The 27,578-nt window shown below is 39.2% G+C and overlaps 1 protein-coding gene across 2 annotated transcripts in view; it reads right to left on the reverse strand.

Annotated features, from left to right (window-relative positions):
- Positions 1 to 2,943: 2,943 nt before the first annotated feature.
- Positions 2,944 to 27,578, reverse strand: part of LOC101445579 (succinate-CoA ligase ADP-forming subunit beta) — a 51,558-nt gene continuing 26,923 nt past the window's right edge. For both annotated transcript variants that reach the window (XM_004472860.2, XM_071208287.1), the window contains exons 7-11: positions 12,825 to 12,986; positions 12,588 to 12,730; positions 6,852 to 6,972; positions 5,416 to 5,504; positions 2,944 to 3,715 (exon numbers count right to left, since the gene is read on the reverse strand). In XM_004472860.2, the coding sequence (XP_004472917.1) occupies positions 3,641 to 3,715; positions 5,416 to 5,504; positions 6,852 to 6,972; positions 12,588 to 12,730; positions 12,825 to 12,986 (590 nt within the window). In that variant the 3' untranslated portion in view covers positions 2,944 to 3,640. The remainder of the gene's footprint in view (positions 3,716 to 5,415; positions 5,505 to 6,851; positions 6,973 to 12,587; positions 12,731 to 12,824; positions 12,987 to 27,578) is intronic.

The following is a 27,578-nucleotide window of genomic DNA, read 5'->3' on the forward strand; positions in this document are numbered from 1 at the left end:
AAAAAAGCTATAATGATAGAATAACAGACAGCGAGGCTGCAATGGAGGGCAAATCAAACTCCAACAGGCATGCAGATGTTGAAGTGGGCTCCTTTCAACTGATGCAGGTAAGGATGTAGGAAAGGGAGTACCAGCCCTGCATAAGAATAATCAAGAGTGGTCTTTTGTTTGGGAGAGGAGGTGGGAGGCTGCATAAGTACTTGTTTCAACTCTCCATTTTCCCCATCAATCTCATCTCCCCCCACCCTTCACTCTAATCATGCTGTTACAGCCTGTTTCAGGTCTACTCAATGCTTCTTAGTCCTTACTTGATTTACAAGTATTTGACCCTTGGTCACTCCATCCTTTGTCCTTATCTTAGTTGACTTACAAGTATTTGACAGCTAGATCACTCCATCCTTAAAAACATTCTTTCCTTGCCTTCCCTCATACTACATTCTCATACTTTCCCCAGGGCCACTACTGAAGCAGGCTTTGAACACTGGCAGCCAAGGCACTCTCCTCTCAATGATGCAAGCATCCTGGTCTTCCAAATCCCTAGGTTCTACTCAACACCCCAGAACTGGCCGTTCCTGATCTCTGGGTTCACTCAGTGTCCACTGTTTGCTCTGTCAGCCTCTCAATACAAGGTGTGTTTGTTTAAAAATAGGTCCAAAACTTCTCTGATAATTCTCACTTCAAGAGGTGGAGCTTAACTTCCCCCCCTTATAGACTGGACTAAGTGATTCATTTTTAAGGAATAGTGATTAGGACTGAAAGGCACTCTGCCCTCCTCCTTGCTCCCTTGGAGCACTTGCTCTGGGGAAAACCAGCTGCCGTGTTGCAAGAACTCACGCAGCTGGACGGACAGGCCCACGTGGGGAGGAAACCAGGCTTCTGCCAACAGGTGCGAGGGAGCCACCGTGAGTCGAGCCGTTGGATGACTGCAGCTCCAACACCATCCAGTCAGAGTGCTCCCAAATTTCTGACCCACAAAAATTATGAAATAACGAATATTGTTTAAAATCACTAAGTTTGGGGGCAACTGTTTGTTATACAATGGTAACTAAAATACCAGTATTACCATTTGCCTGTATCCTCTCTGAAAGCACTGTTTTTAATTCCTGATCAGACCTGAACTAATAAAAATGCCCGTTGCCTCTGAGATAATCACTGGCTAGCATTCTTTGGAGTGAATTTTTAAAGATTTATTTATTTATTTAATTCCCCCCTTCCCCGGTTGTCTGTTCTGTGTGTCTATTTGCTGCGTCGTTTCTTTGTCCGCTTCTGTTGTCGTTGGCAGCACAGGAAGTGTGGGTGGCACCATTCCTGGGCAGGCTGCACTTTCTTTTGCGCTGGGCGGCTCTCCTTAGGGAGGCACTCCTTGCGTGTGGGGCTCCCCTACACGGGGGACACCCCTGCATGGCAGGGCGCTCCTTGCGCGCATCAGCACTGCGCATGGCCAGCTCCACACTGGTCAAGGAGGCCCGGGGTTTGAACCACGGACCTCCCATGTGGTAGACGGATGCCCTAACCACTGGGCCAAGTCCGTTTCCCATGGAGTGAATTTTTAAAAATTAAAAAGTCAAGTCTAAGATTTTTAATTCTAACTTTATTACAATTTTAAGTGGTTCATGACTCTGATCTGGTCTCTTAAGGTAAATAGGATGGACGGATACAGAGTTATGATGTGTGTATATACATAACATTCACTTGCATATATACCCTTTCTATATATGTAAATTCTATCTACCTACTTACTTACCTACCTATTCATTCATCCCACTAAATAATTTTAGTGAGGAAGAGAAAGGAATGAAGGACACTAAGGTATACTGAAATTAAGAAACTTGCCCAAACTCATACAGCTAGTACCGCTACAGTAGTAGTAAACCTCAGATTCAAACCATGTAGTCTGACTCCAAAGTGAAGCAGGCTAGTAAGATAAGGAATCAATAGATGGATCTGGAAGCTGGAAAAGTCCACATGGACATCAGTAACCCCAAGATGGCTGCTGGAAGACCCCCACCCCCAAGATTCTGCTATCCAGAATGAAGACTTCTGGAAGCAAAGAAAAACCCTGGATATTCCCCAAGGAATTTATATTGGGGCCTTACTGGGGGACTGATGGCAGGATAATCAATCAAAACAACAAACAGTTGGAACTCCTGCACTGCCATTAGCAAAGGGGTGGAATATAATTAACAGTTTATAAAGCAGACCACACCTGAGCGTGTGCATGCTCTGCTCTCTTGCCTCTGGACCCGTTCCTGCCCTCTGCACCTGCTCTCACCATTTTTCCTCTGCCATGTGGCCATGCAAGTAAACCTGGGGATTTATAACCTATAAAAGAGAACTGTAGCCTGTAAATCAGCTCACCTTATCAATTTTCAACTTCTTCCTCTCTACCTGGGACCCCTGATCTGTTATTTTCTCCCATTTCTCTTCCCTCCCTACCTGAAATTACTGGCCTAATTCACCTGGCAGGCTCTTGAAATTCATTTCTGCAGCATAGCCAAGAACCTAGACAAAATCTGGTAACACAACTATGTGGTCCTAATCACTATGACAGGCTGTGTCTCATATATATAGCTGATCACACTTTAAGAACATCAAAATAGGCACAAGTTCTTAAATTCACCAATATGGTTAAGTAGTCCACTGGCTGATATTTCTTTCCAAGGTATTAGTTAAAGAGCAGTATGTTCTATGCAGTGAACACAAGAGAAATACATACAAAGACGAACACAAAGGATGATGACTTTTCTTTAGAGAATGTACTAGATGACACACACATACAAAAGCAGAATTCCAGTGAAATATCTGTAGGTAGCTTTAGAATATGCACTGTTGTGTCCAGGTATGCCATCCACGAATTAGTTCCTTAAAGCCATTTTACTGCAACAATGAAAACATCAACTGCTACCATGTTTACTTAAGTGAAAAAAACAACATTAATCCAAATCATATTGGGAGATTTTTATTAACTTAAATTGATATTATTTTACCTGCCAAGTCCTTAGTAAATATGCCTTTATTTCATACAAACCTACAGTTGTTTCTTAATAATACCACAGAATCATGAAGACTTGCAGTTATCAGTGTTTTGTAGTAATTAAAATGATGTTCAAATAATTAACAACTTATTTCATTGAAATACTTAAAAGAATATTCTAGGGAGTGTTTGAAAGCTCTGTTTATAAATAATGATTGCTACATTTAGTATGTGTTTGATGTTCAAGATAAACCCTTCTTATATAAAACATTGTTTTAATACATTGCTCTACTAACAAGGCTAATTATTAGATATATTTCTTAGACTAAAGAATAAAGCTTTATCTTCATATTTATTTTATTCGTAGAATTCTTATCAATGAAGAACTTTGTATCCAACAATAATAAACAGGCATATTGTGAGTAACATTCTGTAGGAAAAGCAAAAAAACCTTCAACAAAGGAAACTGCATTATACATTCTTTATACAAACAGCCCATTCTGAACAGTAGAATTAATGCAGACCAAATGCTTTCAAAGTTTGTGTACCTAGACGGCAATTATACGCTCCACACACTAAAAAGAAAAGGAACAATAATACAGAACACAGTATTTTTTAACAGTTTTAACACAGTTAACACCTTCCGCCATCCACTGAGTTCTCAGATCAGATTGGCAACTGAAATTTCACATCCACCTGGGCTTGTTTGGCTAAGGTCACTATTTCAGAGAGCTTTACAACCTGAAAGGAAAAAAACAAAGCATCTTTGTCTCCGTTTTCACAAACACATAAAATCAGAACTACTGATCAAGGGATATTAATGCATGCTCCATCTTTTTCATTTAAAACATCTGGGCTACTCTGACACCGTTTTCTGTCACATCATATTCTTATGTGATGGCCACTCGCAACGGATAGTCAAGCCTGACATCTTCATAGCCCACACTTCAATTCAATATCTTGACTATAGGTTAGGGAAGGAGGGAAGGGGGGGAGGGAGGGAGAGAAAGAGAGAGATCTATCAGCTCAGGGTTGAGTTTAAATTCCTCTCTAAACTGTAGAGGAACATAAGAGCTTTATTCTTGTGAAATAGCATCCCATTAACTCAGCAAATCTCAAGGGCCTATTACTGATTAAACCACAGGGTCCCAAAAGTACTCCGTTAAATATCTACAAACACAGGGTAGAAACAAAAGTTTCCGTTTAGTAACATCTCTATATCTGCTGTGGTGTGTGTGCTAGGATATATTGTCAAGTAAATGAAGCAAGATGAAGTATGAACTAACATTCATCTAATGTGGGGAGGGGGAGGGATATATACAAACACACACACATAAATATATATATACACCTATATATATACACAATATTTGCTTACAGTGTTTGTTTGTTTTTTTTTAAAAAAAAGGATAAACTAAAGAATTCTTCTTTAAAAAAAAATAAAAAACCAAAACTGGTTACCTATGGGGAAGGAGGAAACAAGAATAGGTATATTTTCTGAAGATAACTTGTATTGTTTGGACTTTGGAATCATGAACATAGTTAGGTAATATAAAACTTAAAAAATTTTTAAAAAGCAATCTCTTAAATAAAAAACAAACCAAAGTGAATGAAACTGTATATTAAACTGGGGTAAGGGAAACGGACTTTGGCCCAGTGGTTAGGGCGTCCATCTACCACATGGGAGGCCCACGGTTCAAGCCCCGGGCCTCCTTGACCCGTGTGGAGCTGGCCCATGTGCAGTGCTGATGCGCGCAAGGAGTGCCGTGCCACGCAGGGTGTCCCCCGCGTAGGGGAGCCCCACGCGCAAGGAGTGCACCCATAAGGAGAGTCGCACCCAGCGCGAAGGAGGGAGCAGCCTGCCCAGGAATGGCGCCGCCCACACTTCCCGTGCCGCTGACCATAACAGAAGCGGACAAAGAAACAAGAAACAAGATGCAGCAAAAAGACACAGAAAACAGACAACCGGGGGAGGGGAGGGGAATTAAATAAATAAAAATAAATCTTAAAAAAAAAAAAAAAAAAAAAAACTGGGGTAAATCACTCAGAACTGTTTCACATGGACTTTAAAATCCAACCTAGACAAAATATATTTAAATTAGGGAATTTTAACACCTGGCTAACTTTAATACCATTATTAAACCTGAAACAATTAACAATAATTCTTTTATATCATTACCAGTATCTTTATCTTTCAGAGGTACATGATAACATACAAAATGATATAACGTTTGGGATTTGCTTCAAAATAATCACAGGTGAGAGTAGAATACAGATGAAACAAGATTAGGTATGAGTTGTTAAATGTTTAAGATGGCTGATAGATACAGAATATTTAGCAGAGGCATTAATTATTAACAATATTAGCTGGTTCATTTTAGAGCTTATAAATCCTTTTTATACTTTGCAAATTTATCCTTAATTTAACAAAGGCTGTTTACCATTTTAGCAGCTTCATCCAAGTCATCACAAGCAAGAATTTTAAGTCCACTGTCTGTTATCAGTGCCTTAGCATCATCAACCCGTGTACCTGGAAATGATTTAGGCAAATATAAAGGTGTTTTAAACATATAAACAAAATTGTTTAAAATGTTTGCAACAACACGCTCTAAGTATGAAACTTCAACCTAGAAGCACTTCCCTCATTTAATATAAATGCTTCTAAGGCAATGAAAATAGTGCAAAAGCCCTGAGTCATCATGCAAAATACATTGGCTTACAATATCCATGGTAATTCAGGCAAGTCAGAGTTTGTGTCAAATCACAACAAATCAAGGATGTATCAAATTATACCAAACAAAAATGATCACTTCTGTCCCAATGTTAGAAATTTTTTTAAAACCCCATGGTTTTAAAATTTCCTATTGTATGATACTTTCATTAAAAAGATACAGCTGTTTGCTGATTTATAAATGTGATTGTGGCTGAAAGAGTAGTCTGTGGACATAAATGCCAATTGAAAGGAATCTAGAGAATAATCTAGGACTGTATAACAATAATTTTGGTGGTAGATGAAAATGTGGTTAATAGTATAAATATAAGAATGTTCTTCTTTTACAAAGTATAAAGAACATGGTGATACATGAGAAAATTACAACTAATATAATTTACAGATGACAGTTAACAGTAATATTGTAATATTTTTGCAGCAATGGCAAAACAGGTATTATATCAATTCTAAGGGACAACAACGGGGGCTATATGGGGATATTGGAATTTTCCTTTTGGAGTAATAAAAACAGTACAGTGTTACAGTACAACTATGTGATACAGTACAACTATGTGATGAAAATGAGAGCCACTGAGTACACACTGTGAATGGACTGTGCAAAGTATGGGACTGAATACACAGGGAATCCAGTGGTGGATGATGGACTGTGGTTAACAGAAAACATGTAAGAACATTCTCTTTCAAACTATAACAAATACAGTTCAAAATATAGTAACAGCCAGGTGCACTGGGGGGAAAATACACCAAAGATAAGATACTGGCTATAGTTAGTAGCAGTATTTTGATGATGCTCTTTCACAGTTTGTAACAAATATTTCACAACAATGCACAGTATTGGTGGTGGGGTGATGTGTGGAAGTCCTGTATGCATGTTTGTTTTGTACGTTCACAACTTTTACTATAAACTTACTGTTTTATGTATGTTCATATATGAAAGACATACTTCAATAAAGTTTTTTTAAAAGATACAGATATTTGAAACCTATATTTTAAATGAACTGAAATACTAGGAATTATAAACCTTTAAGCAATTAGAGCTCAGGGAACAAATGCAGAACATACTGTGCTACAGTACACACTGCTGATCTTTACCTGAAGAAAGGAAGGTCTCGAATTCATAATGGACTAGGATTCTTTGTTACTCACCTTGTAACCGTACCACAATAGGTATTTTAATTTCCAGATCCTTCACTGCCATGACTATGCCCTGTGCAATAACATCACACCGCATGATTCCTCCAAAAATGTTGACCAGAATAGCCTGTACCTGTGAATGAAGTGTTTTTGGTACATTAAAATTTAAAAGGAATGCGTATTTGTCATTCCTTCCCAAGAAAATAATAGTAATTATGCCTCGTGTTAAAAATTAATTCCATGGAACCATTTTCAGACTAAATTCCATATCCTCTCTAGCACCCAGCACTGAGATCTGTGCAGTCCACTGCCTACCAGAACTTACTTCTGCCTCCTTGGGTCATTTCAGCACCTGGCTCATTTTCTTCTCTGCTATCCCATTTGCTATCAAGACCTCCCTGATTGCTTGATAACTTGGTCCTTATGAAACATACATTGACCCACCTGAGTCTACCCAAGACCAACATATGTTCTAATTCTTAGAATCTAAAACAATGTCACATGCAAGACCTCCAATTTAATGTTCATTATCTGTCATCTCTTCATTTATTCCCATCAACTCAACCAATCTTCCATACAAACCAAGTCCTCAAAATCACTCAACTTCTCCTCTATGTCCATCCTGGGCAACGCTTCACATCCAAATCTCAGGGCCTGCTTGAAATACCATTCTTTTACCACCATACTGATAATTCTGAATCACTGTTCTTCTATCCTTTAAAAAAAATTTTTTTTTTCTTTAGGAGGTACCCGGGAATAAACCCAGGATCTCGTACAAAGTATGCACTCACTCTTTTGAGCTACATTTGCTCCCCCCACCGTATATTTTTTTAAAGAGGCTCAGTTCATTCAGCTATACCAGAGCTTCTCAACCACTGATACAAATGGCCCCATTCAAATGTCACTTTCTGTGAAAGGCGCGACATGTAATAACAAGTTGACACATGGAGAGCTATACTGCGCATTCCTTGTTTTTACCTAAAGATCATAATGGGCTAGAATTCAAATAGATTTTAGCATCTGACTCTTATCTTCCTCTCTCCTTCCTCCCACCTCATTCTGGATGGCTTGAATATTTACCACAAAGTGTTATCTACTATTCTAGCCTTACAGTTCCCCCAGATCTCTACAATGCCATTTTTCCCCCCAGTCCATTTCAAGTAATTACTTGCCTTGACCAAATGAATGTCTCTAGAATATCAAATGTCTAAATCCTACTCTCTGCTCAATCTTCTCTCCTTTCACTTCTAACTCCATTCATCCCTAATTTCCACCAAGCCCAATCTTTCCCTCCTAAAGGCCCCTAGTACCTCAATCCCTTTCTAATTTCCCAGTCGATGAGGTCCCAACTGATCTTTCTAGATTATAAAGCCTGGAATATATGGCTGAACAATTCAATGACTATCACCTGCAGTCTCAATTCTCTCATACCCATCTCTTGGCTATCCCACTTCTAATGTGCCCTTGGATGATCCCAGCCAATTATGTTATCCATTCCAATTTAAAGGAAAAAAAAAAAAACCACACACACACAAGCACAACCTGCAGAGCAGTACAATAGGGATTCACCAGCAATCTTTTCCTTAGCAGTCTGCTTCATGCCTTGGAACTCTATGCTAAGCCTCCTATCCTACTCCAAGCCAACTTGCAACATGTTATCTGGCCTCATTTTCACCAAAAAAAAAAAAAGAATGATAAGGCAGGCTCTCCCACTATCTTCTTTTCCACCGTGAAATATAGTTATCATACATTAATTCTTCCCTTCACCAACATCTCAAGGAAAGAGTGAAGTCCTCTCCAAAATTAATGTCCCCACCTAATTACTATATTGTTATTTCTTCCAGGTCTTCACTCTATTAAATATTTTCACTTTCCTCTTTATCTTCTAATCTCTTTTTCTCTTCCAGCTAGAAATAGCTCCTCAGTCTTCTAACCAAACAAGCAAAGAAACATACATCACACAACTCTGATCAACCCTACCTCCCCCTTCAAATGACAGCACTTTGTCCTTCCTTGCCCTCATGAAGAAACATCCTGAAAGAGAAGTCTCTCCTCAGCAGCCCTACACCTTCAATTCCCAATCACATATCAATCCATTACAATCTGGCCTATCTTCTACTACTCTCACTAAGACTCCCAATCATCTCTTTCAGGCCTTAATCTACTTGACCACTTTTGTAGCATTGACATTGTTGTCCACACCTTACTTCTCAAAACTCTTCTTCCCTGTCATCACTGTCTTGATCTGCTCCCATCTCTGTCCATTTGTTCTCCCTTCTCTATATAACTCTTCAACACTTGGGAGGCCAGGCTTCATTCTTGGTTTCTTCAGCTCATTCCCATGGGTCATCTCATCAACTCCTAAGACTTGAACTTCTCTCAACATTTTTAGGACACTCAACTCTCCAGCCGTTATACAAAGTACTCTATCCTTACAACCATCTACCAGATACAATCACCACAACCCAACCTTACACACTCACTGAGAAATGCCTACTGCTCTGCTTGCCTCTGAGGCATGAAAGCCACCGCCACCCCATGACTTTCCCAGCCCAAAGCCCTAATGGCAGCCTCACCAACCCCTCTCAGGAATCCCCACCCCAAAAAAGATGAATTTAAAGATTCTGAAAAATGCCTCTAAATTGGGAGTTTTGGCTTTACTCTTTGCCTTTGTTGTGGCCCTCTTCAGGTTCTTTTTGGGCAAGCCAGCATAATGACCAACTCAGTCTCTCTTGCCAGTGTCTCTCTACTCTCCATTTCATCCACTACTAGCAGAATTACCTTCCTTAAAAAATAAAATAAAATAAAGTCAAGGAGTAAATATTCTATTTAACACCCCAGACTGTTGGTGAGCTTGCTGGCAAACAACATGTAGCCAGAATGGCCGCTAAGCATACACAATGGCTATCACAAAAGGCACCTCCCTTCTTCCTGGCCAGCTTCCCGCCAGAGAAGCCCGCGCGCGCCAACTTCAAAACTACCTCATCCCATCAAGTTGCTGCTTCATATTATCCCACTCCCCTTAGCCCATCTGTAATTGACACGTCACCTCAAGCCCCCACCCCTGCCTACATAAGCTGTGCCCCTTCCCCAATAAACCAGACCTGCGCCACGAGCCTGCGTCTCCAGGGTGGTTACTGTGTGTTTAACCTGGCTGTGTGGTACCGGGGCCCCGTCATCACTCACAACCCGTTCGAGAAGTTTGCCTCACCGAGGTGAAAGCTGTCCAGCTAACGGCCCCAGGGGAACAGCGACACTAGACAAACTACAAATGCCTTGAAGGAAGGGCCTTGCTGTCCAAATCCAAACACAGTGTCCAACACACAGAGACATAATATATATATATTCCAATGCTATTCACAACTAGTTCCAACTACAAAGCCCACCATGTCAGTCCCTAACACTGAAACTCTACATATGCTTATCTCCACTCTTGTATCTGTGCCCTAAAATCATGCTTAGAAAAATAAGTAACTGTAGAAATCTACTTCACCTCAGTTGGTGCTCAGCAGTTAGATAATTAGATTCAGTCATTAAAACTCTTTTACTGTGCTTCATCTGCTGGTTCTGATCTATAGTACTTTTAGCATATACTATACCTCCATTGTGTTTACATTAGCTTTTGGGGGTTGGTCTTGGGAATTTAACCATGTTTCTATCGACTCATTTATTCGACAGATAGTTTGTATATACACAGTCTGTCCTAGGAATCGTTTTAGCCATTGAACAAAACAAAGTCCCACTTAGATAAATAAGACCAATCCATAGTTCCAACTTGAGGAATATCAGTAGGAGTAAACAAAAATCCCTACCCTAATTCAAGAATTATAACACAAAATATAGTCTAAGCAACTCAGAAGGCTGGCAGAGCACCTGTTCCCTTGGAAAGCAGGGAGCAACCATTAATTCTCTGGGACTTCCTTTTTTTTAAAAAAGATTTATTTTTTATTTATTTATCTCCCCTTTCCCTCCCCCTCCCCAGTTGTCTGCTCTCTGTGTCCATTTGCTGTGTGTTCTTCTGTGTCCACTTGTATTCTTGTCAGCGGTATGGGAATCTGTGTCTAGTTTTGTTGCATCATCTTGCTGCGTCAGCCCTCCGTGTGTATGGCACACTTCTGGGCAGGCTGCACTTTCTTTCATGCTGGGGGGCTCTCCTTACAGGGTGCACTCCTTGCACGTGGGGCTCCCCTATGTGTGGGACACCCCTGCATGGCAGGGCACACCTTGTAAGCGTCAGCACTGCGCATGGGCCAGCTCACCACACGGGTCAGGAGGCCCGGGGTTTGAACCTTGGACCTCCCATGTGGTAGGTGAATGCCCTATCCGTTGGGCCAAATCCACTTTCCTGGGACTTCCTATCTCCAGGCAAAGAACAGAGAAGGGACAGTGAAAAGCAGGACCCACAGAGCTGTATGAGAAAGATGCTGAGTAAGGTTCTGGATCCCCTGGGAGGGCAAAAAAAGAGTCTCAGAGGAGGAGAGGTTCACTCCCTCCTGGTATCTGTCCCAAACCTGGTGAAGATGTCATCTCAAGCAGGCTACAGTCAGCAGGCCCAGGCTGGTCTGGAGAGGCCCTCACATCAGGGCTCTGTCCTGTGATAAGGAGGACTGCAAGAAGCAGGTAAAACAACGAGGACAGCAACTGGGAGACAGGCCAGAAGCATGTGCTTTGAATCATAGTGTACAGCATCTAGGTAGGGATTTCCCCTTTCCACTTACAAAATAGACAAAAGCCACCAATTCCTCAGATTTTCAATAGTTTTTGCACATTTTCCTCCTCAAAATTCTCTTCCCCTTCCTATTTCTGCTCACTGACCTCGGCCATTTCCATTCTCTCCAGCTAACATAGAGCAACTACTTCCCCGTTATTCTCTAGCTAGAAGCCAGTTCCCTACCACCCACTCTGTACTTCTTTGCCTAACCTCCATCCCTGGTCTTAGGGGTTCTGAGTCTTTCAAAGGGATCACACCTTCTCTTTAATCATTTTAATTGTTCCAATTAGTCTCACTCAAAAAGGATGCCTTCCACTTTAATAGTTCTTGCCACCTAGTGATAATATTGAAAATTACAGTGAACTGAATTGTAATACATCTCCAAGATTTATTGTAAGTAAAAAATAACAAGGTGTTGAGTAGTGTTTGGAGTGTGCTACCATTTCTGTGACTGATCTACCTTTAGAGTTCCAAATGCGTACCTCTGGAGCACTAGGCCAGAAGCTGTGTAACCCCTTTGGTGACCCCTGAAATTTGTATCATGTTCTGTTTTACCTTTTCCAAGAAAAGAGTAAATATTTTAAAATATATGGAATGAGAGAAAAACAAAAACAAACAAAACGCTGCTTTTAGTGTTTATGCCAAAAAGAAGCTATAGACTTACAGTTCTAATAAAATTTGTTTGTTTCTGAATAATTATAAAGAAGGAAATTAGAGCACATTTATATTTCATTCTAGTTGAATCCTCTGTGTAAAACTAATGAATATGGCAAGTCTATAGGCTCAAAGAGAAATGCCAAATGAAATAATTTTAACTTTTAAACAATTCATTTCAGATCACTACCATCTAATACTTCTTCATCTTGCTTCCTAAACCACAATGTGAAACTTTTCCTCTAGTTAACTTTTATTACACTGATTTCAGTTTATCTTTATAACCTATAGACGTCTTTTGAAATTTGATGTTCAAGTAACACAATGACCACATCAAATTACTTCATTATTCAAATTCTAACATGCAAGTCCCCTACCCTTACCTTCTTATCTGAAGTGATAAGCTTAAATGCTTCTGTTACTTGTTCAACTGTGGCACCACCACCAACATCAAGAAAATTGGCAGGAATCCCTCCATGAAGTTTTATTATATCCATTGTGGCCATAGCCAAACCAGCACCATTTACTGTCAAGTGGAGAAAATTATTTATAAGCAACAAACACAGAGAAAATACATTAAGCTTAGACAATTCAACTACAAACATAAAAACACGTGGTACCTAAACAGCCTATACTTCCATCTAGGCCAATGTAGTTGAGATCTGCCTTAGCTGCATCTTTATCCCTTTTATCTTCCTGGGTCCAGTCACGTAGGTCAAAGATTCTCTTCTGGCGATAGGCTGAATTAGAATCAAAATTGATCTTTGCATCCATACATAGCACTTTGAAGGGGAAAAAAGAAACTGATTTTCATTTCAAGACAGATACAATGAACTATCCAATAACCAAACATTCTTTAGTTATGGAAAAACACATTGTTAATATTGTATTTTTTTAAAGCATTCCAATTTGTGTTCACAGCGAATTAAAACTTTCTTGGAAAAGCAAATTAGGGGATGAAAATTGCCCCATCAAAATAACTGGCTCTACATCCATCCTAGGCAATGGATAAAGAAAACAAAGCAAACAAACAGAAAACCTTGAAAGCATTTTTTTTATTCTATTACAAAAATTTACTGTCCCTACATCCACCTAACCCCTTTACTTGTGCCCTATATTCCATTCTCTCTCATCTACTCAAGGACACTGTTCTAGCAATTCTGTATTTTCTATATTATAAATTTCCCATTCTATTGGCAAAATCCCTCTGCTTGCAAAATGCTGTTATTTCTATCTTAAAAAAAATAATGGGGGAAAAAATCTTTAATCCCACTTTCCATTCATTCTCATCTTCCGACAGTCCTTGAAAATTCCTTCGAAGAGTTGACAGTTTAAACCAGGGACCAGCAAACTACAGCCTACGGCCAAAACTGGGCTTGTGTCTGTTTTTGTATGGCCCATAAGCTAAGAAGGGTTTTGTTTGTTTGTCGAGATACCAGGGTGGGGATGAACCTGGGACGTCACATGCCGGAAGCAGGCGCTCAACCACTGAGCCACATCAGTCCCGAGTTGGTTTTTTTCCTTTGCTTGTTGTTTGCTTTTAGGAGGCACCGGAGACCGAACTGGGGACCTTCCATGTGGGAATCAGGTGCTCAGCTGCTTGAGCTACATCAGTAACCACAGAATGGTTTTTAAAAACATTTTTAAAGGGCTATGAATAAGAAAGGGAAAGAGTAAGGAGGAAAGAGGGAGAAAAGCAGCAGCAGCTGCTGTTATCAGAGCCAGAGCCTAAAATATTACCAGCCAACCCTCCGTTTCAACTCATTGTACAAATTCTTCTCCTGCCATTCTCTCTCAAACCCACCACAATCAGGCTTCTCTACCCTCAGCACTCCTCCAAAATGACTTACAAAGATCAGCAACATGTCCAAAAATCGGTTCTCAAACTTTATCTTATTTAACCAATCAGCAGCATTTAACACAACTGGTCACCCTTTCAATCTTGAAACTCTCCCTTCATTCAGCTTTTAGAACTTGCTCAGCTGGTTTTTCTCCTCTCCAGCAATTCCTCTTCAGTCTGCCTTGCGATTATGCCTCACCATCAGCACCTCCCTGCTCCCCGGGCTTCGTCCTTAGATCTGGTCTCTCTGCCATCTATACCCACTCAGTTGGTGATTTTAAATACTCTCTCTACACTGATTGATGATGACCAAATTCATATTCCCAATCAAATTCTCTCCCCACTACTCCAGATCGCACATCCCTTTGCCTTTTCAAAATCTCCACTTGGACACCTAATAGGCATCTCAAAGTCAAAAGCTGCGCACCTAATATCTTTTCTCCTCTCAGAATCTTCCCAAGGCAGTAAATGATAGACCTATTCTTCTAGTAGCTCAGGCTTAAAAATTTAGATTCATCCTTGGCTTCCCTCCTCTCACATCCAACATCCAATGTATAGGCAAATCCGGGTGAGTCTTCCTTCAAAATATATGCTGAATCAAGCCATTTCTAATTATGTGCACTACCAACCATTCTAAGCCACCCCCACAATCCCACTAAGATTTAAGAGCATCCTAAGTTGTTTCCCCACTTCCTCCTCTGACCCCCTTCAGTCTGTTCTTAATACAACCCAAGTGATACTATTTAGGTTTTTCTAAATCAGATCACAACACATTGCTCTCCAATTTCTGTCTTCTCATCCCATATAAAAAAACTCAAAGTTCTTACCAAGAACTACGAAATATACAGAATCTATACCACCTCTCTTAACTCTACCACTGCCTAACTTCACCCTTCAGCACTCTACCCCTTCTCACTCCCACCTAGCCATACTAGTCTCCTTGCTGTTCCTAAACAGCTGGAAAGCTTTAAAAATAAAAATAAAAATAATTTTTTTTAAAAACTGACAAGTTTTACTTGCTACCCAATACAGAACAAAATCTGGAGTCTGATTAAGTTAACCACCAATCAGAGGAAAAATCAACATTCTTCAAAGGAAGATAACAGAATTCAGTCTCTACATTGCATCTCCAAAAATGTCCAATACACATTTTAAAAGTACAAGATTTGTGGAGACTCAGGAAAATGTGACCTAAAGAGAAAAGGCAGTCAAAAGAAACCAAACCTAAGATGATCCAGATTTGGCATTAGCCAAGAAAGAGTCTAAAATAGCTATTATAAATATGTTCAAGGACTAAAAAGGAAAATACATTCATAATAAATGAAGAGATGGATAATTTTAGCAGAGAATCAAAATATAAAAAGAAACTAAATGAAAAATCTAGAATTAAAAGATAAAATATCTGAAATTTAAAAATCACTGGATGAGCTTAACAGCATAATGGAAATGAGTTAGTGAACCTGAAAAGAGATAAAATAGAAATTATCCAATCTGAAAAAGAGAGGAAAAAAAGAAAAATTGCACTTCAATGACTTGTTGGACAATGTCAAGAAGTCTAACATGTGTAATTGTAAGGAGAACAAGAGAATGGGACAGACAAAAAACAGCTGAAGAAATAATGCCTGAAAATGTTCCCAAATTCAGTGAAAATTATCTATAGATCCAAGAAGCCCAGTGGACCACAAACAGGATAAACACAAAGAAAATCACACTGGTTGATAATGAAACTGCTAAAAGTCAGTTTAAAAAAAAATCTTTAAAGTGATGAGGGAAAAGAACACTCAAGCCAGAACCCTTTTTTCATTAAAAATATCCATCAAAAATGAAGACAAAATAAAGACATTTTCAGACAAATGGAAACAAAACTTAGCACAGCAGAACTACATTTAGAGAAATGGGGAAACAGATTTGGCTCAACTGACAGAGCGTCCACCTACCACATGGGAGGTCTAGGATTCAAACTCAGGGCCTCCGTCATGACCCGTGTGGAGCTGGCCCATGCACAGCGCTGATGCGTACAAGGAGTGCCCTGCCACACAAAGGTGTCCCCCGCGTAGGGGAGCCCCACACGCAAGGAATGCACCCCGTAAGGAGAGCCGCCCCACACAAAAAAGGTGCAGCCTGCCCAGAAGTGGCACCGCACACATGGAGAGCTAACGCAACAAGATGATGAAATAAAAAGAGACACGGATTCCCGGTGCCACTGACAAGAATACAAGAATACAAGCGGACAAAAGAAGAACACACAGCAAATGGACACAGAGAGCAGACAACTTGGGGGGGGAGGGGAGAGAAATAAAAAAGAGAAAAGTTAAAGGAAAATCTTCAAGCTTAAGGGATATAACATGGAAACTTGGTTGTAGTGGTTGTCAACCAGGAGCGATTTAGTCCCCAAGGGGATATCTGTCAATGTCTGGAGACATCTGTGGTTGTCACAACTGGCAGACAGAAGTGGGTTGGAATGCTGCTGGAATCAGGGTGCTACTGGGTAAAACAACCCATTAAACATCCTACAATATACAGGACAAGTCCTCATAATAAAAAATTCTCTTCCCCAAAATGTCAATAGTGCCAAGGTTGAGAAACCTTGATCTATAGGGAAGGAAAAAAGAGCACCGAAAAAATATATCAGCAAATGAATAAATATATCAAGGATAATGAAAGCCAGGTTTTGAAATGTTGGATTAAAGAATTACAAATATTGAAAGGAGTAAAACTAGAAAGAACCCTGCAGCATCAGAGTGGAACTAGAGGTATCAGTATAAATTCAGAGATTTTTTTTAACATAGATGGATGTAGAAACAGACAGATGTATATTTATAGGTATGATATACAAGCACACATTTCCTGGCTCTGTTTGCTGGAAAGGCCTGGAGGCAGAGGTGTACCACTAGCAATAAGCACATGTGGCCTCCACATGTTGGTTGCTAAACACCATTCTCCACAAAGAAGAACCAGCGTTCCTTGGAAAAAAAGTCAATTGCAGAACTGTAGGAAGGAAAGTATAAGATGATCCTAGAACATCTTGTTGCACAGGAAAGTAAGGAGTGCTCAAAGAATAAGGGGGACATTTTAGAAGAACAAAGGGAAAAGTTAATAGTCACAGAAAAAAAATTGTACACAAGTTTTCACTGCAGCTTTATTTGTAATAACAAAATACTAGAAAAATCTAAATGTCCCTCAAAGAGTAAGTGGATGAACAAATTCTGGTACATTCATACAATGGAAAACCATACTCAGCAATAAAAAGGAGTGAACTACTGGCACATGCAATCCCATGTGGATCTCAAGGGCACAGTGAAAAAAGTATATCTTAAAAGGCTACATACTATATGATTCCATTCATATACCATTCAAAAAATGACAAAATTATAGAGATGGAGAATACACTAGTGGTTGCCAGAGGACACGTACAGGGTAGAGGAGATTAGGGTAGAGGATGTGAATACAAAGAGGTAGGACAAGGGAATTTTTTTGCGGTGACACAACTTTCCGTATCCTGACTTTAGTTTTGGGTACAAGAATATAGGATAAAACTGCATAGAACTATTGCACACACAGTAAAACTATATGCATGCAAACAAATGATTACAGGTATAAAAAAAGTGAAAACTGAAAAAGTTCTGTAGTATGGTTGGCAGTAATGTCACAATGCAGTTTGGATATTGTATTACAGATTTATGATGTCACTATCAGGTGAAGATGGGCAAAAGGCACTTGAGACTGACCCATTTTCCCAACTTCCTGTGAGTCTATAATTATTTCAAAATAAAAATTTTAAGAAAAAAGAGGAGGCTGGAGACAGGAATTAGCTTAAAGGACCTCCTACTGGCTAAATCTGGGACAATTTGATAGAAACTCATTGAATAAAATAAGAATCCATGCAATCCACTCTGACAGAAGCAAATAAATGAATAAATAAAAGGAGATGGGAAAGCAATTCTTTATAGTACAATGCCAACTGATAAATACAGAAGGAATGATGAAGTTAGAAAATCATCAATGGATGCCAAAACTAGAAGGTAGAAATTTGAAGAGGAACATAATCTCAAAATATTTCCCTACCCATTTCCCAATATTAAAATGGGAAAAATAGTAATTTCATAGTGGAGAAACCTGATGAACACTACTTTAACCAAGTTATACAAGTACACATTACCAATACTGAAACAATATTGATTCTTTCTTACAATGAGAGTACTACATATCTCCCAGCTTATTTCTAAATATTTTCTCATTTCCATAATGATTTCTTCATTAATGCATGAATTATTAAAGTATTTTCCTTAAACTTTAAAAAACATATTAGGATAATATTTTATATCATTTTCTACTTTTATTGCTTGTTGTTTAAAGACCTGTGTTAATTCTTGAATATTTGTTAAGACTGCCTTTGCATGGCACAATATTTAGTTTAACGGGTATTTGGGGAAAAAATGTGTTTTTTAAATCTCGGGTGCAGGGTTCTGTACATGTACATTGAATATATTAATGTATTTCCCCCTCTCAAAAAAAAAAAAAGAATGAGGAGCACATGGCAAAGGTATTGGTCCTTGCTAGGTCTCTGTGGTGAAGGCTCCAGAAGATCAAAGCAGCTTCAATCAAGAACCAACTAGGAAGGATTTTTTCCATTGGAAACATACATAATAAGGTCAAGGTGGAAACTTTCCCTAGGAAGCAGATGTCTTAGGCCTCAGTGTCGTAAGAGAAGCAGAAGCAGTTACTGACAAGCCCTGCTCACAAGAGTGAAGGTATAACACTAGCGGGAGCCCACATCCAATTCATACGCTGGAACCAAAAACATAATGCTCAAAAGGGGACACATTTTTACAAGACCACACATTGGTAGTTTTGTTTTCTCTAAAAATCACAAAAGCATAATGTCAAAATTACTTTCTTACTAATCAATTTCTCACAAATGAGTTTAAAGTCAATGGTGAAATTATCAGGACATCTGGCGCCCTGATAAGGCTTGTTATCTACTCTCATTTACTCAGATACCAATGAGTTTCTGCCATTACCTCGGATAAAACGAAGTTCAAGGTTCTGGGAACATAACTGTGCCTGGGATTATTGTTCCTGGTGATGGGAATGGCTTGGATGTTTCCAAACTTTGGCAACTGTGAAGCCACAGTTGTGATAAAGTTGTCTATCTTATTTACTGTTGGTACTTCTTAAAAGTGAGGCACAGAGACTCGGTATTCAAACACCATAACTTCTGAAGCCATGAAGGACTCTATCCATTCCACTGAGAGACATCCAAACTGCTGTGGCTGAAAGAATCCCAACTCTACCTAGAACTCATAATCCTTCTAGTTAATACTCAACTAAACAAGGACATTAATTTCTTTGGACTTCTATCTGATAAGAAGAGAATTCAACTACGGACTTCAGTTCTCAATGTCCTTTGGACTTCAAATTCCAGGAGGATTTCATTTTATTGTTGGTGTGTCTTTACGCAGTTTACCAATAGAGTACCTTAATGCCATAATCTAGGACCCCAAGCAAAGGATGGACACTACCCAGAAGAGAGAGGGACAAAGGAAGGGACTCACAACAACAGCAAAACTGTGAGTTAAAACAAGTGACTGCTAATGCTCGGTGCCGGCTACAGACAAAGGGGTCTCCAGGGATCCACCACCCCATGAAAGCTGAGACAGAGGGACACAGCCTACGGCTAACTCAGCTTCTGACCCACAAATTCGGTCTGCTGTGTCTTGGGAGCTGACAAGGGGCTAAAGAGATATGACTCTCCCAGTCTCCTCCTCTGCTAACCAGGACTCATTGTTGAGAACTCAGAGGGGAATGGAATTATTTCCTACCTAGGAAAAGAGAGGCGGCTGCCAGAGAAGGCTGGAGAACTGTCTCTGAGAAAGTTTGAATTACAAGGCTCTTAACCTCCAGGCAGGAAGCTCCATCACATTGCTACACATCTGTGTAGCAACACACTCTGACCAGGCATAGAACTGAGATGGCTCTCAAAGAGCACCATTTGCTGGCAGACCAAGAACGTGTATGTGAGAAAATTTTTTAAATAAGTAGGAGAGGCTTTTCCTGGCCTTTATAGCCTCCCTCCCCAAGGCGCTAGGAAGCAGGTCTGCAAACCATTACTGGGTCCAAAGCCCAGTTTTGAGCAACAAGCAGGGACAATCCTAACCATCCAGGTTGAGCCAAGAATCAAAGTGCAGTGGTAACACACAGCCTCCCATCATTAAATCTCTATGAAAGAGAAAGAAATTGAGTATCTGACTAAATTATTAATACATCCTAATCAGAAACATAGACATCAGCAAAAAATTATGAGCCATACTAAGAAAATGGTAGACATGGCCCAAGAAAAGGAATATATCGAAGCCCCAGAAGAGACGCAGGATATGAGAGAACTAATTAGCAAGATATGCACAAATTCACAAAAGCAAATTAATAACTTAAAAGCCAATATGGCTAAAGAGATAAACAATATCAAGAAGACACTGAGTGAGCACATCGAAGAATTTTAAATCCTGAACAGTAAAGTAACAGAGCTCATGGGAATGAAAGATACAGTAAATAAGATCAAAAACACATTAGAAGGAGGGGAAGCAGGGCGGACTCAAAATCACTGTACTGGTGGGGACCTGCTTCTTTCCATCCACATTAGATTGCAGCTCTAGCCCAAGCCCCAGCCCCACCTCCGGCAGGGAGGAAGCTGGAGGGACCTGCACCAGTCTCTCTGGGAAAATACAGGCTACACTGCAGAAGCCACTGATCATCCTACTCTGACAGCAAAAGCCACTTCAGGAGCTTTTCTGTGGCTGCAATTGGAAGCTCCATTTCTCAAAAGCAGGGGAGGAAGAGAAAGTTATTCACCGACTTCAGCAACTGTTAGTAAATTCGGCTGGCTAAAGTATAACCCTAAGAACAGCTGAAGTTTGAACGTGTCCAAGCAGGAAAGAGGCCAGTGTCCACCATTTTGACTCCTTTCAGTCAGCCAGGCTGACTGAAAATCACAGAGAAGGTAGGAACTAGCTTCTTGCACCCAGATCAGCCTGCAGCCCTACCTAAGCTTCAGTGCTACCTCTAGCAGGGAGGAAGGGTCCTTCATCAGCCTCTCCAGGTAACTGCAGGTACATCAAGCTGGCACAGACTGAACAGATGGAAATCTACCTAGGAAACTGTGGTTATTCTGGACCCACACAACATAGATGGCTGCCCACACCTGCAGCTCCATCCCTGCGCCTGGCAGGAGAAAAAGGGGCATGAAGCTTCATCCGTTTCTCTGGTTAACTACAGTCTAGGCCTGCACAACTTGGCTTATTACATGTGAATATGCCTCTGTCGCAACCCCTGGCAAAGGAGAACATTGGGAGAAGCTTCATTGGTCCCTGGGGCAATGCCAGCAGCTTGAGCCTCCACAGCTTACAGCACCAACTACATGCTTGGCTCCTACTACACAACCAGCAAGGAAGAAAGGGCAGGAAGCCCTAACTAAAGTAAAAAACTACACCCAGAATAAATATATCTAGTAAACCAGAGGCCAAGATACAACAAAAAAATTACAATCCACACTAAGAAAAGGAAGTTATGGCCCAGTTAAAGGAACAAGATAAGCCTCCAGATGACATAAAGAAGTTGAGACAACTAATCACAGATGTTCAAACAAATCTCCTTAATAAATTCAATGAGATGGCCGAAGGGATTAAGGATATTAAGAAGACACTGGATGAGCACAAAGAAAAATTTGAAAGCACACATAGAAAAATAGCAGACCTCTGGGAATGAAAGGTGCAATAAATGAAATTTAAAATGCACTGGAATCATAATAGCTGATTTGAGGAGGCAGAGAAAACGATTGGTAAGCTTGAAGAAATGGCCTCTGAAAGCAAACATATAAAAGAACAGATGAAGAAAAGAATGGAAAACATTGAACAACATCTCAGAGAACTAAATGACAGCAAGACACATGTAAACATACATGTCCTGGGTGTCCCAGAAGGAGAAGAGAAAAGAAAAGGGGCAGAAGGAATATATGAAGCAATAATGGTAGAAAAATTCCCAGCCCTACTGAAGGACACAGATATCCATGTCAGAGAAGCACAACGTACTCCTATCTGAATAAATCCGAATAGACCAACTCCAAGACACATACTAATCAGAATGTCAAATGCTAAAGACAAAGAGAGCAGTGAGAAAATAGCAATACATAACATATAAGGGATACCTAATAAGATTAAGTACAATTTCTCATCAGAAACCATGCAGGCAAGAAGACACTGATATGATATATTTAAGATACTGCAAGAGAAAAACTCATATCCAACAAGACTGTCTTCCAAAACTGAGAGCAAGTTTAGAATATTCACAGATAAACAGAAACTGAGAGAATTTGTAACCAAGAGACCGGCTTTGCAGGAAATACTAAAGGGTGTACTACCACCTGAAAAGAAAAGACAGGAGAGAGAGGCTTGGAAGAGAGTCTAGAAATGCAGATTATATCAGTAAGAGTTACTAAGAGTGTCAAAAGAGTAGTGAAAATAAAATATGACAGATAAAGCCCAAATATTTTGGAATAAACTTAACCAACAATGTAAAGCACTTGTATTCAGAAAACTACAACTCATTGTTTAAAGAAATCAAAAAAGACCTAAATAATTGGAAGAACATCCCATGTTCATTGTTTGGAAGACTAAATATCATTAAGATGTTGATTCTATTCAAATTGATATACAGATTTAATGCAATCCCAATAAAAGTTCCACAAACATTTTTTAAGTAAAAAGAAAACATGATTATCAAATTTATTAGGAAGGGTAAGGTGTCCTGAATAGCCAGTAACACCTTAAAAAGGAAAAGCAAAGTTGGAGGACTCTCACTTCTGGACTTTAAATCATATTACTTAGCTACAGTGGTAAAAACAGCATGGTACTGCCATAAAGACAGACACACAGATCAATGGAACCAAATTAATGGTTCAGAAACAGACCCTCACGGCTATGGTCAAGAGATTTTTGACAAACCTGTCAAACCCACCCAGCTTGGACAGAACAGTCCATTCCACAAATGGTGCTGAGAGAACTGGATATCCATAGCCAAAAGGAAAAAGTACCCCTATCTCACACATTATACAAAAATTAACTCAAAATGGATCAAAAACATAAATATGAAAGCAAGAATCATAAGGCTTCTAGAAGAAAATGTAGGAAAATATCTTCAAGACCTGATGGCAGGTGGTGGATTCTTAAAGGAGATAAGAGGAGGACTAAGATGGACTACTGTTGTGTAATACATGTAGAAGTTGTAATTTACTTTACTGTAAAAGTGTGGAAATGTATAGAGTTGATGGTAAAACATAGTAACAGCTAGTTTATAAATGGGAATGTGGCTGAAAAGGGTAGTCTACAAATGTAAATGCCAATTGACAGAAAGCTAGAGCGTAATCTAGGGACTGATTAGCACAGTAACTCAGAGGTGGGTGAGAATTGTGGTTGATGGTACAGATGCAAGTGTCCTTCGTGAGCTAGAACATCACTACTGCAGGGTAGTGGGAATGTGGAGAAGCATGGGAAAAAAACAACTGGAGTGACCTACAGACTGTGGTTAACAGTAAGAACGTAATATTTAGGCATCTATGTCAAAGATATACTGTGTTGATTAGGGGGAGTATGGAAAAAGTGTGCCAAATGTATGCTATGGACCTGTAATAATTAGATGATATTATCTCATAATCTGTAACAAATGTTCTACCATGGTGTGGTGTGTTGATAGAGGGGTGTTATAGGGGAATTCTACACATGTGCATGACTTTTGTAAGTTTACAACTTCTGTCATATAAATATATTTTAAAAATAATAATAGGGTGGGTTGGGGGGAAAAATACACCAAATGTAAGAAAAGGACCATAGTTAGTAGTAAGATTTTGACAATATTCTTTCATAATTTTTAACAGATGTCTCAAAACAATGCAAGGCGTTAGTGGTAGATTGATGTATGGGACCCCCGTATAATGTTATGTATGTTTGCTTTGTAAGCTTACAACTTTTACTATACACTTATTGTTTACATATGTTCATGTATAAATGATATAGTAATAATGATAATAATAATAATAATGGCTGGGTCAAGGGAAAAATACACCAAATATAAGATATTTTGCTTAGCAGTAATATTCTGAGGATGCACTTTAATCAGTTGTTAAAAATGTTTCACAACATTAATGAAACGTATTGGTGGTTGGGTGAGTTATGAGAGTCCTGTATGATGTTAAAAATATTTGTTTTATAAGTTCACAGCGATTATTATACACATATTATTTATGGTTATGTATGAGTGATATACTTTAGTGAATTTTTATTAAAATGTATATAAAAAAAGGGAAGGGTACAAACTGTATAGAGAGTATGATCCTAATTACAGAAAAGATTAAAATGAATCATACGAAACATCAAAAGTGTATTGGGTACTGGGTTATAGGAATTCTCTTATCCTACCTGTTCATATTTCTTGGCATTTTGAAAATTTTCTATAATGAATATACAATGTCCTTAATCAAAAAAATACATATATATAAAAATGTATACAAAGAAAAGAAAAATTAGTTATTAAATTATGAGAACTAAAACATTCCCTTAAGCCAGAACCTGGCTATAGAATTTCAGAGTTGGAATGAATTCAGGAATCTAGCTTTCAATGTTATTGATCTTTCTTAATTTACATAATAAGGAAAGTAATAAAAGAAATATCTGTTTTATACAGAGAATTTGCCTTCATTGAATTGAATAACTCACTTTTGAAATGTGCAATACCCGTTAAAAAATTTTCATTATTTTCAGTTTTATAAACTACCTCTATTACCAAAGAAAATTTATTCATTCTTTATACTGCCATATACATGATCAACCAAAAACTGATTTCTGTGATAAAAAGTATAATTAACTAAAAGTATAAAAGTGAAAGGTAATTTACAAACGCTTAAGATTACAATTGGGAATCCAAAGAGACTTGAAACAAAAATCAAATAAATTACAGCAATGGAAGCAGTTAATATAAAATATCCAGAAAATTTTTAAGTAGAATAAAGCATCTTGGATTTTTTTTAAAAACTACATATGGAAGACATGATGATTCAGAATCTGATTTTTAAGTATTGTAAACAAAATAAGATCCATCAAACTGACATGCTAATCTTCTTATCTCATGGTTAAAAATATTCAAAAGACTCTAGTGAATATACCCCTTTGCACAAAAAAGAATCATGAGGTCTCTAAAGTGTGTAACCTGTAGAAAGCAAGTTGGTGAATTCTCCAAAACATACATCTATTTAATCACCACTACATGGGATATTCTAGCCCAGAGCTATCCAAAAGAACTTTCTGTGATGACGAAATGTTCTATTTATGCACTACCCAATATCATAGCCACAGCCATATGTGGCTACTGAGCTAGTACAACCTAGGAAGCAGATTGTTAATCTTACATGACTTTAATTAATTTGAATTTAAATTGCAACTCGTTTAGTGGCCACCATATTGTGGCATGCAGCTCAAACCCCTCTATGTGCACATAATTCTATACTTAAGGTGTTGGTTTTAATGGGTCGCTTTAATATTTCTTCACTCTCTCCCTCCTGAGAGCCTCCGTGTTGCTCAAATGTGGCCAGTCTCGAAGCCAAACTCAGCATGTAAATGCATTGCCTTCCCCCCAGCTTGGGACATGACTCCTGGGGATGAGCCTCCCTGGCGCTGAGGGCTCACTACCAAGTACCAGCTGATGATGTAACTAGAAAATGACCTTGAATAAAAGGGTCAACTTGGAGCAGCAGACTATCCCTGTCTACATATAATACCAGGAGTTAAAACTGCTTTTTGACCTGAATCAAGGGGGAAATGGAAAGGACAAATGATTTTATATGGCTATGAGTCTCCAAAAAGAGCCAGGAGGTTATCAGAGGGGTTGCCCTTATACACACCTGAGCACAGTCTCAGAGACAGATAAAGTAGATACAACCCCAGGTATTGGTTCTTCTGAGAGCTACAGAGACCCACAGGTTCTATGGTCATGGCAGATGGAGTTCACTGCCATGTCAGTTGGCCCTTCTTTGGAGTTTGTGTTTCTGTGTGATGGAGCTGAACTCAAGATGTGATTTCTTTTCACAAGCCTTTCCTGTTACTTTACCAGAATTGTAGTTGGTGCTGGGGTTTAAGATATATCTAGGGGATCTGAATCTCTGGACTGACAATATGATAGCCAGGCCCCGAGCCTCAACAGACTTCAGCTCCTACACTCTGGTTTATTGGACTTACTACACTCAGCTAACATGGAGTTGAAGAATGTCAACCACCACACCATGGAGCCAAGAGTGCCTACAACTGAAAGCAGGAGAATTGCATCTGGCATCCATGTGGAATCTAAGCCCCCTCTTGACATAGATGTGGAATGGGCACAACCAATCCAAGGTCCACAGGATGGAGGAATAGAATATGGATTAGAGTGGACTTACTGATATTCTATTCATGAACTATAATGATTAGTAATCGAAGAAAATGTGGCATTGGTGTGGAGAAAGTGGCCATGGTGGCTGCTGGGTGTGGGGAACAGGAGGAAGAGATGAGATGTGGAGGCGTTTTTGGGGCTTGGAGTTGTCCTGGGTGGTGCTGCAGGGACAATTACCGGACATTGTAGATCCTCCCATGACCCACTGGATGGAACGTGGGAGAGTACGGGCTATGATGTGGACCATTGACCATGAGGTGCAGCGATGCTCAGAGATGTATTCACCAAATGCAATGAATGTGTCATGATGATGGAGGAGAATATTGCTATGGGGGAAGTAGTGTGGTGAGGAGGGTGGGGGGTATATGGGGACCTCATATTTTTTGAATTTAATATTTTTAAAAATGAACTTAAAAAAATTTTTTTTTAAATATTTCTTCACTCTCATTTTATTTATATAAAATAAGCATTTGATAGGGGGAAAATGTGCTCATTAAAATTTCTTCACTTAAGTAGCTCTGAAAATTCAAAAGCTAACTGAGCTGGTTTTCTATTAATCTATTTTAGAAGTGAGTTCCCTGAAGGATATTAACCAGACCTTCTCAGTTTTGCTTATAGGAAAAAACATCTCAAGGCAAAATCAGACAGAATCATATAAATCTAACTTTTCTCAGAGACAAAAAGCTTGATATCCTTGAGCGGTTGGCTGAGAAAGGAACCATGAAGGCCTTGCACCTGCGCAACTGTATCTAAACTATGGATTATTATATTAGCCAGTGAAATCAAGGGAAAGCTGAACGTGCTTGACACAACACAGGACTGACAAATTCACAAGACCTTCAGAAGATCTAACTTCATACTTGTTTTTCTTCTTCCCTACCCCTTTCCTTTTCCTATAAAAACCCTAGCTCCCATTCTCACTTTGAACTGGTTTGGGAAAGATTCCCCCAGTTCCTTGCTTGTACAATTGCAATAAATCACCTTCTTACTAAAAGATTCATTTGTCCTTTGTAGCTGGATCAGGAGAGCCTGTCTATTGGAAATAAGCTGTGCTTTCAGTAACACT

The sequence above is a fragment of the Dasypus novemcinctus genome, chromosome 15, assembly GCF_030445035.2.
Source record: "Dasypus novemcinctus isolate mDasNov1 chromosome 15, mDasNov1.1.hap2, whole genome shotgun sequence".
Lineage (NCBI taxonomy): Eukaryota > Metazoa > Chordata > Mammalia > Cingulata > Dasypodidae > Dasypus > Dasypus novemcinctus.